The 25,250-nt window shown below is 38.6% G+C and overlaps 1 protein-coding gene across 1 annotated transcript in view; it reads left to right on the top strand.

Annotated features, from left to right (window-relative positions):
- The window catches only part of TLE4 (TLE family member 4, transcriptional corepressor), a 140,215-nt gene that overhangs the window by 49,617 nt on the left and 65,348 nt on the right, over positions 1-25,250 (top strand). The window contains 2 exon segments of the mRNA XM_058565594.1: positions 23,260-23,464; positions 24,742-24,758. Of these exon segments, the coding sequence (XP_058421577.1) occupies positions 23,260-23,464; positions 24,742-24,758 (222 nt within the window).

The following is a 25,250-nucleotide window of genomic DNA, read 5'->3' as shown; positions in this document are numbered from 1 at the left end:
TTAGCTCTGATCTTAGTGTTTGCCATCAGCTCTCTCGCTTTCTCTTCTTGAATTTTATTCCATCAGAGAGGCAAAGGGCAGTAGAAGACCATAAAGAAAATTAAGCACTTTGCCTCCAATCTCATCTGAAGTTTGATGACTGCCTCAGAAACTTTCTGGATCACATTCTCACCAATTCAAGTTGATATGTTCCTGAAAACTCTCCCTTAAGGAGACGGGGTAGTTCTTTTTTATGATATTTCTTTCCTTTGCAATCAGCTTCTGTTGCTAACCTATGCCAGAAAAAAGATAGATTGCCCTGATGTTAAAATGGCCTGATTTTATATCTTTCCTCAAACATAGAGTATCTTAATTATTATCATTTTCAGTGAAATAAAATGTACATTTTCACATCTCCCTGCTACTCTTCCTCCCCTGTGATCGGTGGTTCTTTTGGGCTAGTGTCCATTTGTAGTAGAAGATAATAGATGAACTACACCTCTTTGAAAAATCAGTGGCCCAGTTAGAAAATCCTTCCTGGTGATAGTAGCATTAATGCTGCATAGAAATTCATGGGTTTGGGCAGTCACCCCAGTTCCACTTACATTTTTGTTCTCCCGGATTAATGTAACACGTAATAGAATAAGGTGCTAAAACTTAGAAATAATAAAGATGAGAAGTCTTAGCTGAAAAGAGCACAGTATTCACGTCTGTTTATGCAGCTGGTACAAGCAGTTCCTTAGGTTATTCTAATAAAGACACTACAACTGTACTTTCCTCTTTCTGTCCCCTCCCAAATACTTTCTTTTGTGTATAGATTATACACAAAAGTCTTTTCTTTTTTCCCCCTCAGTGTATCAAACACACTTTGAAATGCTAATTATTCCATTTACTTTCATTAAAATTCAAATTGCTGAGTGAAGATGCGGATAAGGGTCGCCTGATAATCAATCTGAAGTGAAGATATTGCTTCAATTATGCCTCTGTCTTTTAACAAGGAAATCAGAACTGCCGATGGTGGTAGAGCAGTAGTCTGATTGTAGCTTGTTTTTTAATAGGCTATTTTGAGCTCTATTTAGTATCCCTCTGACCACAAGAAAATACTGGTAGTAAATTAGAAGACGAAGACATAATAAAGGGAAAAGAGTAACCTTTATTTCCTCAGAAGTGCCCCTTGGAAAGAAGAGGCTGAATCAGAACAAGCTGAATCAGAACAAGCCATATAGACTCATTTGTCATACATTTTCTATGCTCCAGGGGTGGGGGAGAGATGAGAGATGATGACATTTCACAGTTTTTATTTCCTAAAATTCCAGAAAAGAGTAGTGTAATAAATTTTTTAAACATTGAGAAAGCTTCCATCATCAAGTTAGTATATATGTATATATACCAGCTGTGTTTGCTCAAAGTGTCTGTTGTCTCCACGTTGGGCTGTATTTTGGTTACCAAATCTCCCGAGGTCACTAGGGCTGGAACCTACGTTTCTCACCCAGTACACTGTCTTCCGTGAACGAGAGACTGCGTGGAGTGAGGACTAGTCGGAGAGCTTGCTGGGTCATTTCTGGCTTCGTGTTTATTGTTTGTATGAAGTGCTAAAATGCAGGTAACCATCCTACCGTCTGTCTGGTTGGCACCCTTTTCTAGGAAAACAGAATGCTTTTTTGTTTCTTTTTTGAGTCTTGTTAGTTACTGTCTGTACAGTGGAGAGATTAATCTAAATCAAAAACACATTGTTTGGGGTTGTATGTTGCTTAAAAATCTGAGGGTAGATATAAAATCAGAACAAGTTCCCTTCCCTTCATGGCATCAAGTATATTTTTAATACTGTTTTATATCTATTTCATTTTACATACTTGGTTTTGAATGGGATGGCAGATTGCCTGTTCTCAGGGAAAGGATGATTTATTAGACTGTAGCCGAGTTACTGACAGACATATTGTGTATATATGGATTTAATTATTAAAATAAAGCTAATTTAATTTTGTGGCTTAAAAACTTATTTGAAGAACTAACTCAGTCGAGTTGCATGCTGTCAAAGCAGCATGTGCTATAGTTGGTGGATCTGGTGGGAATTCCAGATTATTTGTATCTGAGTAGAAAATGAAGTAAAAAATCACATCATCTGACTATTCTGAAAAGTTGATTGCAGAAATAGAAAAACAAACCCAGCAGTTTTCTGGAGCCACAAACCAGAGAAAAGAAAAGAGCTCAATTATAAACTTACTTGATGCATTTCTGCTGCGGCTGTTCTCTGTCCTCTTTGGTCTTTTGTGTGTTTTGTCCTGGTAGTGCCTTGTGTCTGGTAGTTTTCAAAGTTGTAACATTGTGGAATTTTAAATGCACCTGCTGTTCTGTGTGTCCTTGGGCATGGCTGTGTTGTGAGGTGGTGGTATTTTGACCTGCTACTAAAAGTGGTGAGGGGTCAATTTTAGTTGTTACTTGATTTTTAGAGTGTAGTGGCAAGGATTTTCTGCATAGAGGGAATGAAAACTTTTCCTCCTGAGAGGCACAGACCCATCTAGGCCCCTGCAGACCTTCATTTATTTATCACTTCATATGTATCTGTTTTATATGTATGAGTACCATCTACACAAGCACAAATGTTCCCAGATTTAATGAAATCTGATGAAGCACCTTTTGAACTCTGCAATATTATTCTACCTTCATTGGTAAATGAGCCAAACCAGTGATCCATGCAGTTTAAATGCAAAATGCTGAAGTGAGCCCGAAACCTGGAGAGGCGGCTTGTTCTCTTGACAGTAAGCTAGTTGTGTTTAATGGAATGAAACACAGTTATAATGATTTCTTTCACAGGTCATGTTCAGTTTAAAACTGTTGATAGATTGAAATAAGTTAAATATCATTTATCTTTTATTTTTAAGGAAAAACACCAGAAAATTCCTGTGTTGTTTTCTATAGTTAATATTTTGTGTTTTGTTTTGAATTGGCGGTATTTTACATTTCCTTGAAGCTTTCCCGGAGTTCCCCCAAATGGGCTGAAGGAGTGTTGTATCTCTGATTTGATTTTGTCATGTGTCCTGCTAGCCACTGTGTTTTTAAATTAGAATCTCTGCGAGATCACACTGTTGGAACAACACACAAATTGTAGTTTTAAATCAGTAATATGATCTAATTAGAAATGATGTTTTCATTTCCTGTACTATTAAATTGAGTCATCTGACTATCTTAAAATGCTTTTTAAATCCATTACACTATATAATCAGCACATGCTGTGTGAATGTGGTAATGCTTACTAAAGGAGGCTGACTTGGAACCTCATAAGAATTTCTCCAAAGAAACCACCATTAAGAAAAAAAGTTTTGTTGGTACGGACATTGGAAAAGAAAATGTTTGGCTTGTAAAAATAGAAAATGGGTTTTCTTTGGGTTCTCCCTTTTTTAACCTAACTCTGAGGAATAAAATGATAGAAATATGCATTTAAAAAAAAAAAAGCAAAGCACACCCCCTTAAAAAAAAAGTTAAGAACAGGTATGCCATGGTGTTGTAGGAAAACGCAGTTTAGCACAAGAAATGCTGAACCTCCATTTTTAGCAGTGACATTTTAATGATAGGAAGTCTGCAAAATTATTTGCCATCAATTGTGAAGGCAATAACAAGCCTTGGTGGTTTTTCACACTCTCTGTGTTAAGTGCTTTCAGAATGACAGCGTAAACTGTGTTAGAGAACTCCAAGGAAGTAAAACTGATTAAAATGTTCATGCTTGAATGGTGCTGATGGAATAGTTCATTTGGACTTTCTCTACCTCCTGCAGCTCAAGCTGAAATATTAAAATTCAGTGGATTTAAATCTCTCTCCTCTCAGCTCAGGAAAAAAACATTACATTTTAATAGGTTTTAAACCCATAATTCATTGGTTTGGAGCAGCACTATTAAATCTATTTAAATATTACTTGTATTACTAAGGAAATGATTTAAATGACTTTGCCTTTACCATCCTATGTGTTTGAGTTAGTTTAAAAAAAGAAAGACAATACCTTTGGGGTTTTTTTCCTTCCTCTTAGCATTTTGTTTTATTGTCTTTGTCATATGATTGGCCCTTAAATTATATACGTACACATTCCAGATTGGCATTTTGGCAGAGGGTCGTGCAGTATGGTAGTTTTAAAATGTGTGTCCCTCTTTTTTTCATTATAGATTTCAAAATGCCATTTTAAGTTTCAGAGGCATTTAGATGCACCATTGTGGTAATTTCCCTGGTTGTCTTTTTAAACTAATTGGCCGTTAGGCAAAAAACTGAAAGATATAAATATGTGGCCATATATAAAAATGTGTGTGTGTTTGTTTTCCCCTCCCTTACATCACAGCATCCAATAGCACAAAATTTGAAATAAAAACTTCACTTTCTTAACAAAAGGAAAAATGTATCAAGTATCCAAAAGCCGTATTTTCTTCTCTTCTGTGGTTACTAATAAAGGGCTTTCCAGAGGTGGTGGTAATTTTGCAGTGGCTGTGCTATTGTCCTCTTTTGGGACAGCACTGAAGCACTGTTGTCCTTACCGGGCCCACCTCTTACCCCTCCTTTGCATTCCTCTCCCGCCATTGCCACACTGGGAAGCTCTTGCGTTTCCCCAGTGCTTTTTGTGGAGACTCCACCCTTCATTTATGCGTATGCAGCGTGGAAGAGTGAGGGAGCTGTCCCTCCCACCACATAGAGTAATCTCGGACCCACAGGCAGTCAGTGGAATGCCCCCCTCCTTCCCTTTTGGTGGGCAGTTTTGAGGTGCTTTCTACATTCCTCCACAAAGGGGCCCAGCAGAATGGAGCATCAGTTGCCCATGGTAGTGATCAACTCAAGAATACATCCTTGTTTTGAGTTTCTCTCCTTCCCTGATTCACTTTCCCTAGCCCCGACTCCTGTTCTGGGATCATTTCTCAAAATTACCTGCAGCTAGGCCTTGTCCCTCCACTTCCCTGGAGGAAGTAAAACACCCAGGATTTGACTTCATAGGCCTCAGGCTCTCTAAGGGGGCTTTCCGATGTATTTAGGCGATTGTACCCGTGTGCTAGAATCATGGTTTGTTTTCTGATCTGAATTCGGTGCATAAAACCTTTTCTTTAATAGCCTAGCTTTTACATTGTTTTTTGAATAATTACTTTTCAATATACTTACAGGTTGAGCTTCCCTTTTTGTTCTTCTCCCAATTGATTACTATTGGTATTTTCTAAATATGGAATAAACTTAAAAAACGAGCCGTAAAATAGATTTGTGTTTTATCAGAGATTGTTATCTCAGCTTTGTTACTGTCTTTACTGAACAGTGTGCCCGGAGCTTAAAGGCTTTATACAACATGCCGGCCATTGGCTGCATGATGTACACAGCTTGCTGGGGTGTGGGTGAGCGGGAAGAAGCTGATTTTCTGTAATTTTAGGGCTTTGCTTACCTGCTCTTGAAAAGTATGATAAGTCTGCACATTGCTCTGTATCTTACACTGGTATGCCTGCCCCTCACCTTTTTTTTTGACTGGTTCATTTACTGTGGATCAGGGGACTGCGTTATTGAGTGACGTAGTCATAATCTAATCTTTGTGCTACAATTTGATGAGGCTTTAAGCGGTAATAATTTCCCTTCTCTCATAACAAAGATTCTCATATACTTAAGTAATTTTTTAGCTCTGTCTTCACTTCAGAACTCCCTAAAAAACCCAGGTAAAGAATAGGATTTCTAATTTGTGCTTATGGTGTGCTGCTAATTTCTGTTACAGAGCTTCCCCGGAAGAAATTTCTAGAAACTAGTCATTCAGGTTTTTTTTTTTAATTGTTGCTAACCTTGAAGGGCTACTGTTTTTCTTTCTGTTGAGGGAGGAGTCCTTCTCTCCCTCCTTCCCCTGATAACTGCATTTCCATAGCTCAAGGTAGAGTTAAACGCACAGTGTTATGGGAGTTGTAGAATGTGTGCACCTGACTTAGCTTAAGGTGTGTGGGCATTGGGCTTCCGCTAGGAGGAAAGCGGAGTGTCCCGCATCTGGAGATCTGCATTTCATTCACACCAGAGCACAGCAGGCCTCCCGTGTGTGGGGGTCCAGGGGTCCTGGTGGAACTGTTAGACAGAAAAGCAGGGTTCACTCAAGGCAGCTTGCAGGCTTGCACAATGTTATCCCTATTTATTGGTTAGTGCCCCACCCCGTTTTGCTTCCCCGTTTTTAATTCTCTTGTTGACTTCCTCCCAGTGGTATTCCTATGAGCAGCATCACCAGCTCCCATTTAGTCAGATCTTTTTCCTTGTGCACCCAGCCTGCCTTGAGTTCCTCAAAGCTGGGAGGGAGGGAGGAGGCATGGTCTCTAAGAGAGGCAGGCTTACCTCAAACAGGCAACTAAAGAGTTGATGGCTTAGGCTAAGTTTTAAGGACTATTGTTGTGTGCACTCCTCAAGGCTCCCTAGGAAATCCGTTTGGAAATCCTACCTGAAAGTGCATTTGTGATCTTAAATGTTCTCCTAAGGACCTTTGTGAAAAGGTTAGAACCTTTTAGCGAATGGTAAGAATGATTTAATGATTACATCTACTCATTCATTCATTCTGCAAATATTTGAGTATCTTCACCAAATCCTATTAAAGAGGCACATTTTGTTTTCACTTTAAATGTTATTTTTAAATGTCTTCTGAAATGATCCTCAAATTACATTTAAATCATCTTATTAAGGTTTTAGTAGTTGTAAGCTTTTTGCTTTTGCATTTTACTACACATAATCAACTTTTAATTAACACATTTTAATTTCAGTAAAACTTTAGTTTCTGAGGATAACAGGATAAAGAGAAATAAGTAATAGAAAACATGGTAACATTGAGGCTGCGTAGAAATAAGTAATAGAAAACATGGTAACATTGAGGCTGCATATGTTTACTAATTTATATATTTTTTATATTTTCAGATATTTGGAATTATGAATCTAGAAATACAAATTCCTTATTCATATTCTATATTCTTCTTTTTAAGTTGTTTGTTGAGGGATAATTTACATAAAGGAAGATTTATCTTTTCTAGCATACAGTTTGATGAGTTTTGACAACCAAATGCAGTTGTGTAACTGCCACCGTTATCAAGATGGAATTTTTCTCTCTAGCCCTGCTCTGTCCCCCCAAATTCCCTTGTTCTTTGTAGTCAGTGCTTTTCCATACTCCAGTCTCTGGAAACTACCGATAATAATTTTCTCCCCAAGTGAGCCTTTTTGAGAATGTCATATGAATGGAATTACACAGTATATGTAGCCTTTTGAGTTTGCATCCTTCGTTTAGCATAATGCCTTTAAGATCTGTCTGTGTGGTTGCCTGGCTCGGTATTAGGTAGTCCCTTTGTAGAGCTGGATAATAGTCCATTATATGGGGGTACTAGTTGGTTTTAACATTCACCCCTTGAAGAATGTTGGGCTTTCTCCAGTTTTTGGTGATTGTGAATAAAGCCCCAATAAATATTCACACACAGGGTTTTGTGGAATATAAGTTTTCATTTCTTCTGGGCGATTACTTGGAAGTGGGATTGCTGAGTTTTGTGTTTAACTTTCTAAGTGACAGACATACAGTTTTCCAAAGTGACTATATTGTTTTGCAGTCTTACTAATATGTATGAGACAGCCTTTGCTCCGCATCCTCACCAGCACTTAGAATTGTAGGTTTTTGGAGATTTTTAACCATTTCTAGTAGGTGTATAGTGGTACTCATGTTTTTATGCATTTCCATAGTAGCTAATGATGTTGTTTCTTTTTATGAGCTTGTTTCCCATACCTATATCTTCTCTGATAAATATCTGCTCAGGTCTTTGCCTTGTTTTTTTTCTTGAGTCAGTTATGTTTTTGAGTTTTGAGAGTTTTTTAATATTCTGGGTATAAGTCCTTTATGTATTTTGCAGATATTCTCTCCCAATCTGTAGTTGTCCTTTAATTTTTTTTAATAGTATCTTTTGAAGAAGTTTTTAACATTCTTCAATAGATGAAGTCTAATTTATGAATTTTCTTTATGAGTCTTACTTTTGGTGTTGTCCCTCAGTAATCTTGGCCTAACCCAGGACCACAAAGATTTTCTCCTAGGTTTTCTTCTAGAAATTTTATGTTTCGGTTGATGATCCAGTTGAAGTTAATTTTTGTTTGTGGTGAGATGCAGGTCTAGTTTCTTTCTTTCTTTTTTTTTTTCAGGTGGATATCCGATTCAGTTGTTCCAGCACCATTTGTTGAAAGACTGTCTTTTCTTCATTGAATTGCCTTTGCAGCATTGTCGAAAATTTATCGACTATATGTGGGGGTCCATTTCTAGACTCGATTCTGTTCCATTAAATTGGATGTCTATTCTTTTGCCAGTGCCACACTGTCTTGATTTCTGTAGCTTTCATTATTGTCTCCATTCTATTTTGTGTTTATTCTTTACCATTTTCACCCTCTTTCCTGTACCCCTCAGAACTTAGGGGTTAAAACTCTGAACTCAGAAAGGTTAAAACTTTGCTCTGATGGCTGCCCATTTTGCTTAGAATGAAGTTTAAATTTCTTATCATGGCCTGCAAGACTGAGCTGACCCTTCGCCCACCTCCCTGACGTCACATACCACTCACTCTCTTCATTTGACTGTCCCTTGGGCACATTGGCCTCTTTCTTCTGTCGCTGGATTAGCCCGGGCATCTTCTTGGCTGAGGGTTTGTGCAACACCTCTTCCACCCTCTGGAATGTCCGTCCTTCACGTCTTGACATGGTATCCTCATGCTCCTCTTTGAAGTCCCAGCTCAGATGTTATCTCCTGAGAAAGGATTTCCCTGGCTGGCAGACTTGAGTAGCTCTTTCACCCAATTCATTCTCCGTCCCATCAGCCCATTTTGTTTTTCTCATAGCATTTACCACTTATTTGTTTATGTGTGTGTTACTTTCCCTTTACTAGCACTTGAGAGCTTGTTCATTTTTATAGCTATGGTGCCTAGAACAATATGTAGCTCATCTTTTTCAATAAATATTTGTGCAGTAAGTCCTTAGTAACTGTTCATTTAATAAATGTGCAATAATTTGTTTATAGTATTTAATAAAGGCTTGTTCAATAAATATTTATTAAATGAACAAATACTCTATTTTGAGCTATTTTCATATTTGGATTTTTCTCCCCACAATTTTGAGCCAAGATTGAGAGAAAGCATGGACTGGTGGGACATACACAATCCTGAGTATCACTTATGTAGTATGATCTTAGGAATTTCGCTGAGAAGTTTTCTCACCTGTAGTGTAGAATGCAGGGCTGGAGCTAATAGCCCCTGAAGTAATGTCTGCTTTTCTAACATTGTATGGTTTTGTAAACCCATTAGTTTTGATGACTATAGAATATTTTTAAAACTTAGGGGCTTTTGTGTCAGTTATTTCTCAAGATTTATCATATCCCTAGGCTTGTATTCTTTTCCCTAAACAGGTAACTAAAAATAGCAAATGTTTTTGAATATTTGCATTGTGTCCAGTACTGTGCTAAGCATTTGCATGCGTTATCCTGTTTAATCTTCACATCAACCCCGTGTGAAAGGTAGTATTATTGTCCCAACTTTACAGATAATGAAATCAAGGCTCTGAAGGGGTGTAAGTAGTTTTCTGAAGGCCACACAGGGAGAAAGTGGCAGAATGGGGATCTAAACTTAGTTCAGAGCTCACACATTTAACCATTCTGTTACACTGTACCTTATTTGTTCCCTCAACTTGTGTTCACACAAGGATCAATAGTCTCTTTATCCCTATCCACTGATAGGATTGTCCAGCGTTTAGTGTCCAGAGCTCAAGGAGGGAAATGGAAATTGGGTGTGTCTGATGCACGTACTAATTGGTTAGCCTAAGTTGTCTGAATTATATTAGTTCCATAGATCAGTTGGATACTCTTGACTCATGCTCTGTTTGTTCCTGTCTATTGTAACTGACTCTCTCCTATGTAAGAATCATAAGTTGTCATAAACACTGCTACCAAGGCAGGTGTTTTAAACCTAGGTCTTCTCAGATTTCATCCTTGGGTATTAGGCTGTTCATTAGCTCCCTAAAATATTGGCAAAATTGCGTGTGTGTGTGTGTGTATGGGGGTGGTATATACATTTTCTGGGGAAGAAATTTTGGTCTTAGGTTCACAAAGGGTCCCATGACACAAAAATGTTTGAGCCTGTGCCTTACGGGACTAGAACTGTGTAAGATGCAGATATGAAAGAACAGAATATTTGGTGGAATACACGTCGATAGAAAGCAGTTGTCTATAACATTGTAAGGACACATTGCTGGATGATTGTTTAGAAACCTGTAAATCAGGCGTCTATACTGAATTTGTTTCTAAATAATGCCCAGGGGATGGGGAAGTTTCTTGAACTATTTACTGATTGGAAAAAAAAAAACAAAGTTACATTTTGTAAATATTGTCATAGATGTTATGGAAAATAAATTAGCCACATTAAACATTTAAGCTTTAACAATTAATGATAATCACTGCTTGGGATATTGTTTATATTAAAAGGAATTAACTGGAGATAGCAGCTCATATAGTTATATCAGAAGAAAGTACAGGCAAGTAAATATTTCTTCAGAATACATTTTTTTTTTTTTTTTTACTTTCCTATTTATACAAGCACCCTTTAAAGTTCTGGGTCACAGTGACGACTAAGAACTGGTCCCTGCCTCTTCAGTGCTCATGGTTTCATGAGAGGAGTAGATCCATATGGATAAATCATGTTTGTATAAACTTATGAACCACGCACAAGGGGAGACTGACTGGGGTAGCAGTTACCAGTGAAAGTAAAAATGAGGGTCAGCTAATTATAGGCAGCAGTGGGTGAGGAAGGGGGATGACTGGTAGGGGAGGAACAGTGGGCCCATGCCAGGCCAATGGCCAGTCAGAGGGGACATAAGTTAGAACCCATAGAGATTGCCAGTATTTTGGGGAGTTCTGTCTTTGAAATTATTTAATTGCCTTATGATGAACAGTGTACTTTTTCTCTGCTTCCATTTCTCCATCTTGAGAAAATCTTGTCCATCCTACTTGTGAACATTAGGTACTTCATGGGATATAGTAATATTGCAAACTTAAATAATGGTGTTGACCTAATAAGCAAGAGTTTGAGCTAAACCCTCCCACACAAACCTTTTAAGAAAAAATAAACATGGCACATTCTTGAACCCTTTTTAAGGCAGCTCCATGGCTAGTCTGCCTTTGTGAGTCTCATACATTTTTTTCCCTTGGTGGATTCATAAAAAAGGGGAGAGTTTATGTTGGCCCAGCTTGTCTTCTGTGACCAACAGGGGCAGTGCCACTGTGGCTGTGAAGCAAATGGCAGTCATGTATTTTTTTTATTTCCCCAGGGTGTTTCTGGGTTGACCCAAAGCAATTTGTAGACGCAGTTCTGCACAAATTAGTATCTGGGAGAAGAAACTGTTGAGGGGAGAAAAATAGTTCAAGCTACTGTCTACTTGGATTGAAAGCTCAGAGCTTGCTTTTGGGTTTCTTTCAGCTAATAGCCTCAAAATGGCCTGTGAGTAAAGACAGGTGTCAAGGCAGGTTTTATTGGTTGTTTCTTACAGGAAGAGCCTACTCCTACTACGGAGGCTAAAACATTCCAGGTGCTCTCTCCAGCTTTCTTCACAGCTGAGCTGTGGGCATGTGACCCTGTCTAGGTCAATGTGATACAAGGAGATATCTACTTTTCCTTAACAGACCTATAAAGAGAGAATTACCCTCCTTTCTGCATTGGAACATGATTGTGGAGGTTATGAATTAATGCTTGGAGATATGGTAGCCATCTTTGGGGAAGTGGGATATAAGAGAGGCCACAAGAATTGATGTTGACCCGGAGCCTTGATATTACCAAGTCATCCAACCAACCCAGAACTTCTTCTGTGAGAAATAAACACCCCTATTATTTAAAGGCCACTTTTATTTTGGCATTATGTAACTTGCAGAGGAACTATCTTAACTGATACACTCTAATACCATGATGACTTTGCACATATATATCAAAATTGAAACAACCTCAACTTTTTAACGCAGTGGTTGACGACCACTTAAATGAACTCTTATATATCTATACAATGGCATAAACTGCATAGCCATTACAAATGATGTAGTCAAAGCATTACTTAGGGATATAAGAAAGTGTTTTTTGACGCACACTAAATAGGACAAGAAGAAGCATTTTAAGTTATAGGACGGCATGATGCATTGAAATGCTTTGAAAAATACTGGATGGACTCACCAACATTATATTAGTAGTTTTCTTTGGCTGGTAGGATTATGCTTGACTTTTAATTTCTTTCCATTCTACTTGTCTTCATTTAACGTATAACTTTTCTAATCTAAAAAAGTTATAACCATGAACCTAAAACTGCTCCATAAAAATAAAGTATTAATTTGAAAAAATTATAAAAATTTTTTTATGGACCCATTCCTCCTCTCTTCTCCCCCATCTAAATTAAACAGTACAACCATCTACCCAGTTACTTAAAGCCCAACTTTACAAGGTATCCTGGGTTCCTCCAGTTATTCTCACCCTCTTCTCCTTCCATAACCATGTCTTTTCAGCACCATCACAAATATATCTTAATTCCTACTCTTTGCAACTTGTGCTACCACAGCCCTAATCCAAGTCATCAGTGTTTTTTGGTTTAAACTCTTGTGTTACCTCCTAGCTGGTCTCTATCCTTTCATCCTGGCTGCTCTCACATCCAGTCTCCACATAGGATTCTGAACTTTAAAAAATTCTAAATTATATAACACTCCAGCTCAAAATACTTACTAGTCTTTACATAGGCCAATGAAATAGAATAAATTACAGTCATGTGCTGCATAATGCCGTTTTGGTCAATGATGGACCTCATATACCATGGTGTTCCCATAAGATAAATACCATATAGCCTAGGTGTGTAGTAGGCTATACCATCTACGTTTGTATAAGTACACTCTATGATGTTCTCATGACGATATCATCTAACGACACAGTTCTCAGAATATATCCCCATTGTTAGGCAACACATGACTGTACTCAGAAACATATCCACTCATATATGTCAGGCAAGCAAATCAGTGGGGGAAAAGATGGACGCTACTATTAATGACCCCGGAGGATAATAGGTTATTCTTGTGGAAAAAGTGAAATTGGATTCACCTGTCTCATCATATGCAGAAGTCAATCTTAAAAGCATAAGAAGACAGAACTTGAAAAATTTCAGGAAAAAAAACCCCAAGAATTCTTTTTTTTTCTTTTTTTGGAGTAGAGAAAGATTTATTAATGGGTTACAGAAAGCTCAAACTATGAGAAAAAAGATTGATAATATTACTCAGTTAAAATTATTAAAAACATCTGTTCATCAAAAGATATCTTAAAGAAAATGAAAAGACAAGCCAGAAACTGAGAGAAGGTATTTGTTAGACATATAGCCAACAAATGATTATGATCCAGCTTATACCAGTTAAGGACAAACTAAAAGTTCAACTTAAAAAACAAAACAAACTCAGCACAGCCTAAAGGCCTTATTATTCTTAAATGAAAGTCTAACACCCTTTCCTTTGTCCCTGATCGGATTCCTGTAATATTCGCATTCTGTCACACTTCCCCTTGCTCACTGGGTCCGCATCAGGCTTCCTTTTTCACTGTGGGCACCTTTCCTGTTCTGGGCGTCTGCAACTGCTTTTCTCTCAACTTTGGTTCTCTTCTCCCAGTGCTCTGCAAGGTACTCTCATTCTCATCTTTCAGGTCTCATTTCAAGGGCACTTCCCCAGAGGGCCTGTCTCCATTGATTCTTATGAATGAAGGATTGCTTACCTCGCATGGTAAGACCTCCCTAGTTAAGACAGGGCCTGCTGGGGCAGCTGACTGGATGGTGGCAGGGATAGGGGGTAAGGGGGGGTATGTGCTCCATTCTTGATACTGATGCAATCTCTCACTGACTTTTACCTTGAGCCTCAATGTGTAGGTGTTGGCCTGTAAAATTCTGCACCCAGTTGCAATGTGGGGGGAGGTGGGTCCCCACCGCAAAGCAGTTCTCCAACATCAGCTGCGTATTCTACAGTTCAACTCAATTCTGATACTGTCTACCTGAAGATAGGATCAGATCTCACAGGTTAAGCTCAGTCCTCTAAGACTGCGCCCCCTTCAGACGCCAATTGCAAGTCTAGGTTGTCACCTGTGCTTCCAACAACCCCTTGCTTGGGTTTGATTAACTTGCTAGAGCAGCTCACAGAACTCAGAGAAACATTTTACTTACTAAATTACCCGTTTATTCTAAGAATATAGCTCAGGAACAGCCAGATGGAAGAGATGCGTAGGGCAAAGTATGAGGAAAGGGCTTGGAGCGTCCATGCTCTCTCTGAGGCGCCGCTCTCTCCACATCTCCACATCTCCACGTGTTCATCAACAGAGAAGCTCTTTGAACTCCATCCTTTTGGGTTTTTATGGAGGCTTCATTACATGGGCATGATAGATTAAATCATTGGCCATTGGTGGTTGAATGCAATCTCCAGGCCCTCTCACCTCCCTGGAGGTCAAGGGGTGGGAGCGAAAGTTCCAACCCTCTAATCACGTGGTTGATTCTCCTGGCAACCAGCCCCCATTCCTAAAGTCACCTCATTAACATAACAAAAGACATCTTTATTGCTCTCTTCGTTTCGGAAATTTCAAGGGTTTTAGGAGCTCTGTGCCAGAAATGGGGATGAAGACTCACTATATATTTCTTACTATAAAGAACAATGTCACAGCCTGCTTCAGTGTCCTTCCAATTGCAGGCCATGTGACTCATGAGTATGCGGTGAAATCAATTCAGTGATCCGTATTCAACATTTGTTATTAAAAAAATATAAAGGAATAGAAAATATTAGAGTGTGCTGCACATAGTATTTGGTATTGTTTGTTGAACTTTTGTTTCATTTTCATGTGTATTCTATGCAGATACATGCCCGCAACACATGAGTTGTGGTCAAAACGTTGGAAAGCAGCTCATCTAGGTGTCATCTGAGGTTCATTCTACTTCTGAAGTTCTAAGGTCACATGCAGTTGCTGAAGAACCTAAAGTAGATAGGCTTTTTAAATGTAGCTTTACTTTTTTAAAGTACTCTGAGGTAACAAAAGAAAGCTTTTCTGAGCATGATCCCTTACCTTGGTGACTTTAGTGACTAAAACACAAAATAGAAGCATTGGTTTCAAGAAGACAATGTGTTAAAATCTCTGAAAGAGAATTCTTTAAATAGTTTAAACAAGCCTCCAGGAAATTGTATTTCTATTATTAATTTGCTCAGAAATACTTTTCCTAGTAAACTGGACCAGTTCAGAAAAAATTCCAACAGGCTCGCTGATGGGAAAGTTAATATAATGAATGAGGTTTTTTGGCTTTTTTCCCCGCCTTTTCTTGCTGTTAATACTTCGCGACTTACACGGCAAGTTAGGATGATGGAATCCTTGGCACAGGACTCTCGGGATTTGCTTGCTTTTTCTTACCTGTCCTCGCCTTAAAGACTACTCCAGGATCTTGAGGACCACAAGGATCTGTGGTTTTAGTGAGAAACTTACTCTCGCAGTGATCATCTTTCTTGGGTTGCTCTAAATGCAAGTCCTTCTCCTGCAGTAAACCTCTGTTTTAAGTCATCAGGAGTGAGTTACAGATAAGCTTAGGTTGAAAAATTCCTTCCTTTGTCCTTTTTATTCTTGCTTCTTTCCATTTATTCACTTAACGTTTAGCTTTTGCTAGAGATATTTGTTAAAAGCAAGAACTTTCAATCTTTTGGCCAGAAGGGCAGATCTTATTTTCCCCACTCCCAGAACTACAGGGAAGTGGAAAGAATAGTAAAACAAACACTGTATACTCATCACCTAGATTCACCAGTTGATATTTTGTCACTTTTGCTTTATATTTATATGTATGTACACACACGTAGACATACATACTCTTTGTGTGTGCTGAACTGTTTGAAGGTAAGAGGCAGTCATAATGCCATTTCACTCCTTAATACATCAGTGTGCATCTTCTGCGAACGAGGGCCGTTTCCTGAATAAGCACGACACAGTTAACACATCCATTTAGCCAGTGTATAGTTCATATTCTTATTTCTGCAGTTGTCTGCAAAATGACCTTGATAGCACCTTTTCCTCCATCACAGTTTTCCCCCAATCTAGGACTCACATTACAAAATGCCTTTATTGTCCTGTCTGTTTAGTCCTCTCTAATGTAGAGCAGTCTCCAAACCATTTTACTTTATGACAGTGGCATTTTGAAGATTCTAGGCCAGTCTTGTGGCATGTCCCACCATCTGGATTTGTCTGGATTGTTTTCTCATGTTTAGATTCAGGTGAAGTATTTTTAGTAAAAATACTGCTGAGGTGATGTGTGTTTCCACTTGTATCACGTATTGGTGAAACTTGGTAATCCATGGGGTGATACTTGGACACTGTGAGCAACCTGTTCCCAGCAACTGTTTATTTACCCAGGGGTTTTAGCATTTGATGATACCGTTATTACATTTGGAACGGTGAAGTGGTAAGTTTTAAATTTTTTCCCCTTTAAATTAATATTATTCTGTAAGGAAGAGCTCCCACCCCTCCGTGTGTGTGTGTGGGTGTGTGTGTGAGAATATGGAATGGACTTCTGGATATCTTTTTCCAATAATAGCAGCCACCATTTATTGAGTGTTTATTATTTGCCAAGCACTGTGCTAAAGGTTTTATATGCACAATGTTATATAATTCTCACAGCAATCTTGGGGAGGTAGATTTTATAACTGTTCCCACATTTTACATGAAGAAACTGAGACCTGGAAATGTGAAGTGACTGGTTCTTGCTTACATAGATGGTAAGGATTCCAGCCTGGTGGCTCTGATGCTTCTTCACTATGATGCGTCCCTGAATGCCATCTGGATCTCTTTTCTCATACTCAGTCCAATCCCCACAAATAGTGTCCTTATTAAAAGAGTGTCTTCCCAGTTCAAGGAGTATAGATATCGACCGAGTCCTGGGTCCTCGCCTGTGCTTGCTGCTCTATTTCAGAGTCTGTTGCCTCCTCCCTCCTGGTTCCTCTCAAGGTCTGCTGGGCCCTCCCTCACTTTTCTCCTAGAATAGTGTCTCCTGGTTGGATCAAGGCACACATGCTCGGTGCACCCAAGTTGGCCAGCAGGTAGAAGAGTAGTTGTGGGCCTGGGAGCCAGCCATTCTCTAGTCCTTGGCCCCAGAATGCCCTACAGCTCCACCTGTTTTGTTGGGGTACCATGGACCCCACTCTTGGAAACTTTTTAAAAAATATATTCTATTTTAGTTACTATTCTTCATGATACTTAAGTTGTCTGAAGTTTTGCGAATGAAGACCCCTTCAGGTTGGCTCGTTGTCCTGTTTGTCACTATCTATTAGTCTAGGGAACTTTCTTGCTTTCTGCAAGATGTAGCAGGCTCACTTTGCACCTTTTTTTTTAAGCAACCAAGATATAGCACTAAGTGCTCATTGCTACTGGGGTATCATTGCTTCTAAGAAAAATGCATATTTTTTCCTTTTGCGGATTCTCCTGTTGTTGATAGGATAGTAGAGATGAGGGATGAAGACAAGAAAACCTCAGTCTGGTTTCCAGTGGAGGTGTCCAGAATTGCTAGGGACATGTGTGGACTGCAAGTCTGCCCTCACCGAGCTCCTGCTTGGTCATTGGTCAGTCAAGCCCTGGTGGTCAAGTAGTTGGGGACATTCGATTAAAAAGAATTTCTCTCTTTGCTCAAAAAGACAACATTTCAAAAGACATTTCCTGTGAGCTTGAATTTGCTAGTGGTTTTTTTCTACCCTTCGTTGTAAACTTGAAACTGCAAGGAAATAATTCTTTATTACAGAAACTCCAGTAAAAAGCTATTAACAGAACTGAGGCTCTGTCTACCATCTCATTGCTGTATATTTTCAGAAATAATTACTATTTTTCAAAATTAAATTAATTATCTTAATGGAGTACTTACTTGCCTAAATTTGAAGTTCACTCTATGTTAATGTTTATTCTCTTGAATGGCTTATCAAGGGAACAGAAAAAAGGATTTTTAGTTTGTATTGTGGTTTAAGATAACAGAGTGGGTTTTTTTGTTTAATAAGTCACCCAGTGATAGTAATGGCCTAGGAATGCCGGGGAGAAGAAGTTTTCCAAGATATGTATCTTTCTCAGTATATTTTTCTCAGTTATGGTTACATAGAATTTATTTTAATGTTTAATTTGTACTACAGTCTATGCCCTCCTCTTGGTTTCTTTGGCTTCATTGTTTTTTGTTTTTTTTTCTTCTCAAGTCAACATTTTTTAACCTACTGCTTAGTAATTATCTAGAGTGGTGATTTATCTTAAATTATTTTAGTAACAAAGCAGTGTTGAACTATGTCCTCTTAATATACGTTTCCCTTCCCTCTGTCTTTAAAAAGCAGGAGGTTTTATGTTTCTTAGTGTGATCAAAGGATGAAGTAGTAAAACTTTGCAGGTTAATTGCTCTGTAATTAACACAGATGGGGCAGAGATCAGAGGACAGTGTTAGTGTTTTGGGGAAGCATCACCAACTTTCTTGTGTTATAGGGCAGTCCATTAGGTTACCTTCTCTCAGCTTCCTGAATAATATCCAGAGAAACTTGACTCCTTTTCCAGGGAATCTGCTTTGAGTTTTCCTCTGTTGATGAGAAGACTTGATAGAGATTCTTTTTTATATTGAGTTCTTGAATGTTATTTGAAATTTGATAAATTAAAGCCAATTTTTTTTAATAGAGGAAAGAGTGAAGTTCAGTTTAGCTGTTGGTGACTTACTGTTTTTATTTAAAGAAGATGGCCTCTAATACATTAGTTTTATTGACTAATCAGGAGTCATTATCAATTGTAAGTCTGTCTGTCACTTTACTACTAGGATAGTTTCTAAGATGAGAAAACTTACAAAGAAGCTTAAACATAACCACTACATATAGAGTGGTCTATTTCATTGATGTAAACATTTGAAAACCTACCAATGTATTTCAGTAAATCTTTCTTACGTTTTTATCATATACCTTTTTTGGTGACTTATTTAATCTCGTTGTCTTAGTTTTATATTTTAAACACTTGATAAAAATTGTTCCTTTCTGTAGGATGCTCTACTGAGTGTGCTTTTTTTGGTTTGATGTTTTGTATGAATAATGGATGACTTGTAAAATGGGTTTATGGTAGCCCCTTCTCATTTTTTTTTCCTCTTGTAAGTTCAAGGCATATTCTTTTAAACAATATGACTGTAATTTGGATGTTGCCATTCATAAGATCTTTGAAAGGGCTTTATAATTTTGGTAGAATAAGTAAAAAATTAAAACCTCTTAATGCAGTGTGGCATCCTGGAACAGAAACGTGACATTAGTGGAAAAACTAGGGAAATCTGAATAAAGTCTGTAGTTTTGATTAATAGTAATGTACCAATGTTAATTTTTTAGTTTTAATAAATTCTATGGTTATGTAAGATGTCTTAACATTAGTGGGAGTCAGGTAAAAGGTATATAGGAACTCTGTTTACATTTAGTAGAAATTTAATTCATCAAAATATATTTTTTATGTTTAAATATATGGCCATATGACTAAATAGTGGTGGGCTAGGTGCCAGAGTACAGAGGCCTGAGGCTGGTTTCTTCTCTGCAGAGTCTCACAATCTCATTGGCAAGTCAAGATCTTTATATTCATAAAAAGAGGAATACTAGTACGTTTATGAGGCAGCCTATGCCGATGAATGATACAGGGAGCCCTGTAAGATAGTAGTCATGTGGAATGTTTGGGGAAGCCTTTACAGGACAGGTGAAACATGAGCTGAGCTGGGATGGGTGAGTACAACTTAGATAAGTAATGGAGAGCTTGTTCTGAGAGATGGGAGATGAGATGAATTGAGAAAAAAAGAAAAAACTGCCAGTGGTGATGCATGATGGGTTGGAATCGAAATGAGCTAATGGAGACGTGTAGTAACCAAAGTATGAGATGAGAAGGGTCTGCCTAGTATGGTGGCAGTAGAAACATAAGGAATTATTTCAGAATTGACAGGATCCGGTGATTATGGATATAGGAGCACAGAAGAAAAACAAGATGGTGACTGATAACTTGAGCCAGTGGAAAGTGCTTAGGGGATTTGTGTTGAACATTTTCATCTTCAGGTAATGCTGGATTGCCAAGTGAGGTTGTCTGGCAAGAAGTGAGACCAGGGGTACTGGAGCATGGGAGAGGAGCAGAAGGGTTAGGACTCTTCCTCTTTAGTGAGCAGGAGAAGAAAAAGCCGAGACGGAACTCTAATGGGAGCATTCAGAGAGGTAAAGAGAGGCCGTGGTGATCACTGCAGCATTCCTGAAGCAGGTGGAGGAGAGCTTCAGCAAGGAGGATGTGCTGTCTGTGGCTGCAGACGCATCAGAGAGAAAGAAAACTGTGAAATCTGAAATAATTGCTGTCTGAAGGGCCATCAGTTTTATGAGAATGGTAGGCCTGGAATCCAGATTACAAGGGTTAAGGAGTAAGGGCTGTGTGTGTGTGTGTGTGTGTGAGTGTTTGTGTGTTTGTGTGTATATGTGTGTGTGTATACGAGAGGAGATTGTTGAGAAGTGGGGACAGCAAATTTACCCTAGTTTCTAAAGAAGTTTGGCCATGTGAAGTCAAGGATATATATGTACAGGGCAGTAGCTGAAGAGGGCAAGAGAAGGTTATTTTAATTAAATTTAACAAACATTTTTCAAGTGCCAATTATGTGCAAGGCCCTGTATTAGAGGCAGTGGAGGACACAAAAGTGATTAAAATATAGTGTTTTTTCCCCTTCTGAAAAAGTGCTACCTCAAGTTCCTTTGGCATTATATAGGCAGTTCATCTTAGCAAAATGTTAGGGACGTTGGTATTAAGCTTGCAAGCAGAAGGACAAAAATCAATGACAGAAGAACTGAACATGGGGGAGAGAGTTGGAGAATTGATGGAGCGGTGAAACGAAGAAGGGAAAAAAAGATGATGCAGCCTGTGCGGGTGGGGAGAGGTTGGCCTTGGATGGGAAAAGGATCCTCCTTCCGCCAAGGTGGGCATGGAGGATGGGGGGGTGAGGTCGTGTTAGAGCTATTTTGAGGTAGAATAGAGCACAAGTGAGGAGCCCAAGAAGTCTTTACTATGAATGGCCCATGCAGCAGATGGGGAGTATGTTGTCTGCCTTTGAAAAGTTCCCTGCTCAAAGGGGAAAATGAGGCTGTTAATACTTATTTTTTTTTGTCCTTTGAGGAAAAATAAAAGTGAAACACCTGGATCACTGAAGATACTGCTTTTGGCTCAGGATTTTATTTTAATCCCTAATGAAATACATATATTTTTAAATTGCTCAGATGTTGCGTGAATGTCTCAGTGCCTGCAGTTAGCTAAGCTTTGTGTCAGATCTAGACTCCCACAGAGCTTGGAGTCTAGGAAAGGTAATAAGAGAGAGATATGCAGGCTCTTAATACATGCTTGCCAATTGAACTCTGATCTGAGATAGAAAGTGGCTACGTGCCCGACCCGTACACGTGAAGTATTGGGGGTTTAGAGGAGAAAGAATTGGAGCAATTTTCTGGCTATTTCAGTTGAACAAGGTTTTGAAATAAATTTGCCGTATATTTACCTAAAGGCCTAGTTTTCTTCATAGATGTTATTTTCTACACATTTAGAGGACATGATTGTGCGTTCATACTTTCTGGTCACAACTAAATAGCAGTACATAAAGAATTATGAACATGATTTTGGCCACTGAAAGAAGAAATGCATTATTTTGAACCATCCAGTTAGGTAATGCTTTGGCAGAGCTTTGGGGGGGGCGTTGGTGGTGGAGCATCTGGATCAAAGCTCCCATCTTCCATTTTCTGTGTGTAAACTTGCCTTAAAAGTGTTAGTACTTTATTTTATTGACTATATTTAAGTGCATATGTCGAGAAAATAGGTGTAGGTCAGTTGGCAAAAAGAGCTCATTAGTGCCATACTTTGACTTTTATAGTCAGGCACAGGAAGACATCTAGAGGGGAAGAGCAAGGAAATAAAACTCATTTGAGGAGGAGAAAAAATGGTCACTTTGTTCTTTAAAGTATTTTCTTTTTAAAAATAAAAAAAAGCATTTCAAGATCCTTCTTAACAGTGAAGGGGAACAGAATATGCCACCCCACATATTTTTTAAAAAGCTATTTTGTGAAATCCTGCTTGGAAAGAAAATTATAGAAGAGGTTATTTGGCTCTCATAGGATAGGCCTGAAAAGTGGTTTATTTAAAGGTATTAATTAAAATGTAATCACTACAAAAGTTAGTGTGAGAATTGCTCAACACTCGTTCTCATAGAACATTGTTAAGCAGGGTCTCCAGTTGAAGGGATTCCCGTTGAGGGGCATATTTAACTTAACATCCTCATCACCTCCCCACTCCCCGTTCCCACTCGGAAGAGGCAGCGAGGCTTGCCCACAGCGCTTCCTGTAGCCCAGCTTGAGGCGGGCGGCCATGACTGAGGTCAAGCATGCCCATTCTGGCCTCTTGAGGGCTTTCTCCATGTGTTGCCAGTGTGCTGGTAAAAATGACTTTAAACTCTTGTCAGCACAGTTACTGGTGCATGCATCACAGTCCCACTCAGATAAACCTGTCACAACACAGAGGCGGCCTCTGGAGAAGAGTACAAGGGCAGGCCTCTAGCTTTCCATTCGAGCATCACTAAACGTGCACAGAGTGCCCAATTATTTCAGCATTATTGAGCAAGCCTACAGGAGGACCCAAGCCTTGCTACATTAGATTTTCTTTAGTAATTTGCTCAAGTACCGCTGAGGACACTTAAAGGGCTTAAAACGGTGGCTGCAACCAGTTTCCTTTTCTGGGTTGTTAATTCAGGTTTTCTCTTTCAAATTAACTCTCGGTGCATGCTGTGCAGTGGTTCTGGGAGAACTGTATAACACTAATTTTCTCAATTTTCAGCTTTTTTTTTTTCAACATAACTGCTTTAACAGTTAGTCACGTATATGTTTTGATTAGAAATGTATGATAGCAAGGCCTTATGTTTTGAAGAACAAAATACAGACACTTTGTTAAAGAAATCTGAATTTCAACTATTAAAAGTTACTTAGATATTAAAAGTTACTATTTAAAAATTAAGCTATTTACAGTGCATTGTAAAAGCCTGAAATCTAAGAAAGAAAGATAGCATTCTCTGTATACATCTCCCTCCTTACCCTTTTTAAAAATATATATGAAGGATAAATGTTCCCTTCATGGATGCTGGGTTTTCCATTTTCTGTTTGCACCTCCTTTCTCTCTTTTTGTTGGGGGTGAGGGATAGATACAAGGGACAAGTTCAATATCTTGGTCTCATTTCTCACAGCAGCAACAACTCCAGGCCCAGCATTTATCACATGGACATGGCCTGCCGGTGCCTCTGACCCCACACCCTTCTGGACTTCAGCCCCCTGCCATTCCTCCCATCGGTAGCAGTGCCGGCCTTCTGGCCCTCTCCAGTGCCCTGGGAGGCCAGTCCCACCTTCCCATTAAAGACGAGAAGAAGCACCATGACAACGATCACCAAAGAGGTAAGGGATTCTCTCGGGATGTCAAGCTGATATTACCTGCCTGCTGCTGAGGGTAGATTCTGGATGCCATTGTTTATTCTGTCTTTAGATTTAATTTTACCAGTGACTAAACAAAGGGTTTCTGTTGGAAGGTAAATTAATTATCGGAAGTGGTCTTTTGCCAACTGATACCCTAGTGGTTGGCAAGAGTTGATGCACTCCGCCAAGGCAAGGGGGCCTGTTCCTGGTTATTGCCTTTGATCCCCTGCTACCTCCTGTGTTCCCTAAGTCTAAGTCAGTAATGAAATCCCACTATAGTCTGTGTTTGAAATAGTGAGTGGCATTAATAGCTAATTTTGACCGAATCTATTTTGGGGAAAGACTGATAAAGGCTCACTTGATAATTTGACAGACTCAATTATTATTTATAAATCAGATCAGCCTATATAGTGCAGTAAAAATCTCACAGGTAAAAAAGCAATTTCAATAGTCTTAGTAATTGAGAAAGTGCAGCCCAAACTAATAAAGTCTGCCGGTTTAACTACCTCTCTCACCCAGTCTGTTTAGAAGCATGAAATTAACTCGTTTCTTCTGATAAGAACACCACAGTTGTTTATGCAACATAATTGATTTGAAGGCCAGTTGTGCTCCTTCTAGGTTGGTTTCCTCCCTCTACAAAAGTAGGTGATGGTGCAGAGACGTTTTGATGTGACTAGATGTTTGTATGGTGCTTACTAATAGTTTTTATTAGTTAATGGCAGAAAAGCAAATGAAAACGTCTCTCCCAGCATTCCTTTGTGGGAATTTACTTAGAACATGGGTGGTTCATTAGTTGGAAGGGTGTGGTTCATAATTAAAACCTCATATCTATTCCTGTTTCAGTATCATTACCATGAATTATAATCTTGGGTAAATGCTATTTATCACATAAACATAAATTTCCCATGTCCAATGTTGGAAATACTGTAATATTTGATGTCCAGTTATTTTAATGCTATGGTTTAGAGCTAAGGCATGATTATAAACACTTTTATAAGTGGAAAAGTTGATAAGGAGTATAAATCATGTGAATCTCCAGGTTTGGTTTCTGAAATTGTGTCAAAGATAGTTTGGCTCTTTGTGAATCTGGTCGAGTAGTATTAATAATTAACTTTATAGCAAAGTTGACATCTGTGCCATTTATTTAGCAGAGATCAAGTTTGATAAATGTATGATTTTTATGTAAACTAACTAGTACTTTCCTTTTTTCCTACTTCCCACCACTTGATCTACGTGTGTTGCTGCTGTTTTGCCTATAGACAGAGACTCCGTCAAGGTAGGACTGCAATTCACAGACGAAGGAATGGCTTAAAGGGGCTCACAGTGATGTGACTAAATCTGGCAATGGATTCTTTGTAGAGAATGATTTGGTGGGCTTTACCAAATAGTGGTTAACTGCATTTTTGGATTACTTTCAGTTGTGTGGTTGAGATTTTTGAAAATGTTGGTTTTCTCTATCAGAATCAGATTTATAGACGAAGACTGAGTTATAAGATCTGGCTTGCGTTGCTTTTTATTATGTCTTGCCATGTGAAAAAGAATAACTGCTTTTCTTCAGTTAGGCTTTGGCTATAAGATAAATAATAATGAAAGGAAATAAATAAATTGTTTATAAGGAAATACACATTAGTCTCATATTTTGGGAAACAGTTCCATCCTACAAAATTCCTTATCAAAACATTTGTTTACGAGTATTTTTCTTCACCAGTTTTTTAATTTAATAACATCTTGGTTTCCAGTATAGCAAATTATTCTCAGATTTTGCATC

This window comes from Diceros bicornis, chromosome 22, assembly GCF_020826845.1.
Source record: "Diceros bicornis minor isolate mBicDic1 chromosome 22, mDicBic1.mat.cur, whole genome shotgun sequence".
Lineage (NCBI taxonomy): Eukaryota > Metazoa > Chordata > Mammalia > Perissodactyla > Rhinocerotidae > Diceros > Diceros bicornis.
The sequence above is the reverse complement of the archived record's forward strand: the minus strand, read 5'-3'. Positions and strand labels throughout refer to the sequence as shown.